Source organism: Diachasma alloeum, unplaced genomic scaffold (assembly GCF_001412515.2).
Source record: "Diachasma alloeum isolate Michigan unplaced genomic scaffold, Dall2.0 Dall_scaffold_01136, whole genome shotgun sequence".
Classification (NCBI taxonomy): Eukaryota; Metazoa; Arthropoda; class Insecta; order Hymenoptera; family Braconidae; genus Diachasma; species Diachasma alloeum.
The window spans coordinates 216052-223173 of NW_021681246.1; the positions used below are offsets into that span (position 1 = coordinate 216052).

The 7122-nt window shown below is 35.2% G+C and overlaps 1 protein-coding gene across 2 annotated transcripts in view; it reads right to left on the reverse strand.

Moving 5' to 3' along the window:
* Positions 1-2080, reverse strand: part of LOC107045925 (zinc finger protein 3 homolog) — an 11412-nt gene extending 9332 nt beyond the window's left edge. Inside the window, exon 1 of one of the 2 annotated variants that reach the window (XM_015268336.1) lies at positions 1854-2080. In XM_015268336.1, coding sequence (XP_015123822.1) covers positions 1854-1863 — 10 coding nt within the window. In that variant the 5' untranslated portion in view covers positions 1864-2080. The other variant, XM_015268337.1, reaches the window with a different exon arrangement.
* Positions 2081-7122: the final 5042 nt, after the last annotated feature.

A 7122-nucleotide genomic window follows, 5' to 3' on the forward strand; every position in this document is an offset into this window, starting at 1 on the left:
GAATGAATTGAATGTTGTTTTCTCGAATGACGCCGATGTTTAAATTGAGCTTTCCGTGCATCACGTTGAACGAAGTTTGTGATATCCAAGTTTGTGTTGAATTGCCGTAATCTGTGATTCTGTTATTGTAAACTAATGCGATTTTTTTAGTCAAGAAATATAAACTTCTTTCAACTCAACGACATCTTACTACAATCTCAAAGCTTTTTCCGCGTAACAATATTCATCCTGATTCGACATACGGAATGCTCTCTTCAATTATAATTTACTTGGAACGACGTATGATCGTGTTGATTGAGATAACAACGTATTTAGTCATGAGAATAATTTTGGTTTTTGAGTAAACCAATGAATTTCTGGAGTTGGCAAACTTTTGGCTAGAAAGAAATCAAATACTCTCATCAAATGTATCTCAAGAAGCGATAACCGGTATCACTATGAAATCATATTTATTTGAAAATTAACAACCAAATGATAGTTGGTTCAAATAAAATTCTCTTGATAAAACTAATTTTTTCTGTCAGTGTAAATTCAATCATTTTCAATCATCAAATTTGTTAATTAAATTATGTGAGAAAAAATGAAAAAATGAAAATGAATATTCAGTGTCATTCAAATTACATTTTGTGCAGAATTATTATGTTTTTAAACATTCGTTGTTCGTAAATAAATCATTCACATTGTTTAAACTCTCGGAAACCTTATTTTTCAGAATATGAATAAATGGATTGTTTAACAATCAGTTATAAAAAATGCATAATTGCGTAAATTTCAAAAATTGCAATTTTCTAATTATTCAATCTTCTTCCAAAAGTAAACATTGATTGTTTTTCAGATTTTTAAAATGTTTTCCAACGGTTCAATATCGAGATTCAAATTCAGATCTGCAAAGTTTAAATAATAAAATTAGTGTAAAATGTCCGGAAACTTGGGGTCAAATGGGGCTTAAATGAAAGCTCTGATGTTCGACTACAAAAGTAGAAAAACATTTCACTGGAGAAAAAATAGTCAAAGTACTTGGATATCCTTAAATGATGAGAATGCAAAGAGGAGCATTTCAAAGCACAGCTCTTCCATTATTGTACAAAAACTACTCGCCAAAGATTTATGACATACTGGAAAAACAGTTCTAGAAAGGAACTAATTTACGATCCGCGATGCCCGTAACATGATGAAATTGGAAGGACTGTGTCTGCAAGTACACTCTTAGAAAATTACTCCTGAAATTTCAAGTGAAAATGTTTGAAATTCTTAACAACAACAAAGTTACATGAAATTCCTCTAGAATTCTTCATTGACGAATCAGTTAATTTCTTGAATATCCAAGTAACTCTCGATTTTCATGTCCATACGGCACTGAAAAACCTTTGAAAATTTGGAAAATTCAGGCGCCAATTCCCTAAATTTTCAATCTATTGAAAACCGAATTGTATGTTCTGTTCACTTTTCACGATGAGTTTAACAATTCAAGCTTTCATTGAAAAATCAATGATTCTTTACCAAAAAAATCCCAATTTTCTTAAATTTTCCCGATTCATGAGAAATTCAGTGACCGTTTCCATTCGAAATTGAATTCAAACTCACAACATAAAAAACCCCACGACACTGACTGAAATTTCAAAAAATTTCTACCCGAGTACAGACGCGCCTTCCTCGCGCAAATAAAGGGATTTCTCCAAAGTATTTAATTCCTTCGCCACATTTACGTATTCACTTGCACCCATATTCATTACCCTCTCGCACTTCAAATCAAAACATCCGGCTCACCAAACCCCCAAAGAAGCCAACAAATCAAAAAATCCGAGCGGCGAAAATCATGCGAATTCTGCAGAATAATGATAATCCGTCGTTACCTGACGACATAGTCCGTCGATTTTCCGAATATTCCGTTACGCCACGATCCGTCGATATTTACCAAGTTCCCTATCCCCTTCCCCAATTCTCACAATCTCCAACTTCACCAGCACTTCACCTCGGTATTCAAACGATAGCAGCCGTTAATTTCATCAAAAACATTGAAATACGTTTGCAGACCAGCGTACATTCGACGCTCAGTGTTTTGAAAGGCGCTTAGCGGACGGGGCACGGGGCAGATATGAGCATCGAACCACCTCGGTAGGGACCTAAAAATCGATATTTCGGTCTTTGCTCCATTCCCTATCCGGGTGTGTGCGGTTAAACTGTGTACCGGCTGGGTATGGGTTAGTATTTGCAGGATAGAGTAGGGTTGGCCCCCCTCGGTTCACCTTTTCCATCATATCGATTTTCACCCTGGCTACCAATCGCACGCATCCATTTATCGTATCGATCGGTTGAGCTGATTCCGGCGTTTGCGTCTCCCGTCCCCTTCTCATTTCTCGCTGCCTCTCACTCTCCCTTGCCCCTTCTTCAACCCCCTCGCCCCCCGCCGCCCCCCCGCCCAGTGCCAGCCCCCGCCCTTGCCACCTAATTCTATCCCTCTCACGCATTTCTGTCTCCAGATACATTCGCAATTCAACCCCCTTGGCCCATTCTATTCGCCACTCGTCGCGGCGTTATTCCCTCGCAATGGAGTGGGCGAGGGGCGGGGGGCTGGGCCCCCTCTCGGCGCAATTTTTACCCTTGTCTCGGGACACAACCGCCCTGAGATCCTGTGACACGAGTGATCTTGACGCATCTCTGGGGATATGTGTTTCAACATCATATGCAACCGGCAGCAAGATTCATTTATTATTATAATGAGTAAAACAAGAAGAGCAGATTTGTCTTCTTTGCTGTGGCAATCTTTCTGCAGTGCGACCATTTTACGATTTTATTTTCTATTATTTTCTATAGATAAACGAGAATTTTTTGTAGAAAAAGTTGATGAAGTGGAGTTTTCTGTAGAACTTATTCTATTGATATGTTTTATAGACATTTTTTTGCTCGATTTTTCAATGAGAAGCAAATAATTGAGCGAAAGAAACTCTGAAAATTTATGTCAAGGAATTGCTATATGAAGAGCAATTCGGGACACAACTGCCCTGAGATCCTGTGACACGACTGATCTTGACGCATCTCTGGGGATGTTTTAATATCATATGCAACCACCAGCAAGATGTATTTATTATGATGAATAAAACAGGAAGAGCATTTATTTACCTTCTATGCTCCGGCAACCTTTCTGCAGTGCGACAATTTTGCGATTTTCTTTTTATTATTTTCTATAGATCGAAAAAGAAATGTTCGATAGAAAAAAAAATAGAATTGAATGTTTCTATAGAACACGTTCCAATGAGATTTATCTTATAGAAATCCCTCAGTTCGGATTTTCCAAGATTTTTCTTTCATTTTTCAATGAGAGGAGGAAAAAATAGAGTGAAAAAAACTAGGAAAATTTATATCAAGGAATAATAGTATATAAAGATCAAATTCGACGGATCTACTCTCCTCCCAATTTCTACCCTTGTCTCGGAATACAGCCGCCGGTTTTGTTGATTATCAGTGATAATCAGTGAACCAGAAGCTCATTTATTTTTCATTTATTTTCTAACGATCAAAAACTCAATTTTCATGGAAAAAATCAATAAAATTGGATTTTTCTATAGAACATATTCCAATGAGATTTATGTTATAGAAACGACGAATTTACTTTCTTCGGAATGTTTACGCTTGTCTCGGAACACAACCACCGATACAGTTAATCAGTGATTAACTAACCCGGAAGGTCTCATTTCTCATTAATTTTCTATAGATCAAAACTAAATTTTTATTTTAAAAAATCAATAGAATGGATTATTTCTATAGGACACATTCCAATGAGATTTATGTTATAGAAACGACGAATTTACTTTCTTCGGAATGTTTACCCTTGTCTCGGAACACAACCACCGATACAGTTGATCAGTGATTAACTAACCCGGAAGGTCTCATTTCTCATTAATTTTCTATAGATCAAAACTAAATTTTTATTTTAAAAAATCAATAGAATGGATTATTTCTATAGAACACATTCCAATGAGAGTTATGTTATAGAAATCCCTCAGTTCGGATTTTCCCAGATTTTTGTTCAATTTTTCATTGAGAGGAGGAAAAAATAGAGTGAAAAAAATGCCGAAAATTTAAGGAATTTATTTTAAGGAATTTTTATAGGAAATGTCTGGATAGAAATAGTTGTATATAAACATCAAATTAGACTGATTTTCTCATTTCTCTTTTCCTAAAACCGCCCTGAGATCCCGTCACAGGACTGGTCTTGACGCATCTCTATTAGGGATACGTTTCAACATCATATGCAACCGGCAGTAAGATTCATTCATTATTATGAGTAATTAAACAGGAAGCTCATTGATCCGTCATCGTCGCTCTCGAAGCCTCTCTGCAATGCGCCAATCTTTTGTTTTTAAAATATTCATTATTTTCCAATGAATGCAGGGCGCCCTCGTTTTCCCTCAGGTGGACCAGTCCTGCACGGAACATTGATGTTTCATCGTTTTCAGTGGATTCGCACAAGAGGATTTTTACTCGACTGACCTCAGGTGAAGCGCAGCAAGTTTAATTAAGGGGATTACAAATTCGATTGAGGTTTGTGACACAGAAAAGGCGCGACAATCGTTGGCCGATCGATCTTCATTCCCTATTCGAATCCAGGGTAGAGGAGGAACGGAGGAATGAGATGAGTCTATTCCATGCAGATTTGGAATTTTCATGGAGCTTTGACGGATAAACTTTTCGTCAAACTTCAACTCCTTTCGATGATTTGAAAATAGTAATTCGACACACAGAAAAATCTAAACGCAAATTACGTTTTACTAAGCGTAATTTATGGTTTGCTAAACGCGATTTATCATTGGCTTTTTTCCATTATGAAAATTGAAATTTAGCCTTCAAAAAAGGCGTATTTTACGGGCGAAATAAAAACGTAAGTTACGCGCAAACAAAACGTCTTTTACATTTCACGAAGCGTATTTCACGCTTGAGAAATGGTAAATTACGATATTAATAGAAACACATTTTACGTTTTACCTACACTGAGAGAAAAAAATATTCCTGCCAAGGATTGATATTCTCGTCAGAAGATAATATTTTTTCAGAACGAATTTTTCCAGGACAGTCATTTTCAGAGAGTCCAAGTCTATCCTCAAAAATTACAGTGATATTGAACAATCTGATTATTATGCTACATATGACCTTGACAAAATGTTCTCCGATATCTTCCGGATTTTACAAATTGGCGATTTTCTCAGGTAAAGAAAATTGGAATAATTCCAAATGTTAATAATTATTATTGGAGTTTCTTCGAGGTCATATGCAGAAGAATATTCTTATAGATCACCATAATTCTCACGCTTGGAACTGATTTCGGAGCACCTGGAAATGACTGGCCTGGAGAAATACGTTCCAAAAGAGATTTTTCTTCTACTAAGAGTATGAAAAAGATATCACCAATAACATTTTCTTGGAAAGAATAAATTTTTTTCTCAGTGTATGTGTAATTTGTGAAAAAACAACGTATTTTATGATTAAAAGTGCCAAGTGAATTTGGCGATGACCTTGAAAATTGACATTCACCAACAAAGTTATAATTTTTTTAATTGATAGTATTAGACAGATGGTGAACAGGGACACACCGGCCGGCGCGACGCCGCTTTTCCGTCCGTTCGACGCTGCTTTTCCTCTTTTTTGTTAAATAAATTTCCCGAGAAAAAACGGACAACGCGAATGGTTAATAAAAGGATTGAACTAGGAACTCTATTTTTTTCAGAATTTTTAAACGTCGAGACATGCTAAAATATAAAAAAATAAAAACGAACAACGCCGCGCTCATTGAGCGAGTGATCGATGGTTAAAATAACTTTTATGTCATCAGGCCCGATAAACCGCGATTCTAACCTCGCTTCACTCGGTTAGATCGCGTATATCACACGGCGATAAAAGCATTATCTGGCGAATGTGATTAAGACTGGTTTTAACCCAGGTGGACTGGTGGTTTTTTTTTTAAAGCCACATTCGCCAGATAATACTTTTATCGCCTAATGACATAATATACTATTTTTTCGTTGTTAATTACAGATAAATAAACGTAAAATACGGGAAAAAACATCATAATTTACGAATATAAAATAGTAAATTAAATTCGTAAATTACGGTTTCATAATCGTAAATTACGTTTATGTAATTGTAATTTTCGGTGCCTTTGAGCGTAAAATACGCTCCAGAAAGTGCGGAAGACGACTTCTTAAACGTAATTTACGTCTAGATTTCTCTGTGTGGACATTCAAAGTTCAATTGAGCCCACTTCACTCGTTTTATGATTTTCTAAATTTTCAATTTTTTTTTTTCAATTTCTAAATTAATTTTCAGCAAAATATGTCCAATGAAAAACATGTTTTTTTCATATCATCATGATGATTTTTTTTATATCATCATGTTTTTTTTTCAACAACGCAACAGTATTTACATTATTTACAGAATATATACATCTAAAAAAAAACAAGCACGTAAGTAGGGGGGAGTCACATGTAAAAGGCCACAAGGTCATACATGGCTGCAATAAAAAAATCAAAGCAAGTATACAAACAACGTTTATGAAAAAAATTGTTTTGAGTGAACTTTGCCCACAACGTGACTCTCCAGTTTGAACAGATTATTTTGAGATTATTCGATTGAATAATAATACTCTCTAGACGGAAAATATGAATTTGTTTTTTAACCATGTTTTTATTGATTAATATGTGGATATTTGCATTTGTACAGCTATTTATATAAAAGAACAGGTAAATAAAAAAATTATATACAATATGTTTTTTTAATGAACTTTGGTCACAACGTGACTCTCCAGTTGTAGTTTATTTTGTTGTTTTTTATAATGCTTTTATGACAGCGGATTGTTTTTTGCTTCCGAATGGAAACTCTGTAATAGTCCAAATTGAACTTTGGGATATTTTTCATTTTATCGATCCAGTATGATCCAAAAATGCAGTTTTTAGACCTCATCCGTACGTGTGTCCACGTGTGCACGTATGTAATAAAGTTTTTCATCAATTGTTCGCTAATGAATGGATAGAATTTAATCTTTTTTTTCAAATATAGGTATTGTGGAGCCCTATCAATCGCCACCAATTAAAATTTAATTCATCGATTAATTTTTTTAATTTTTTAATT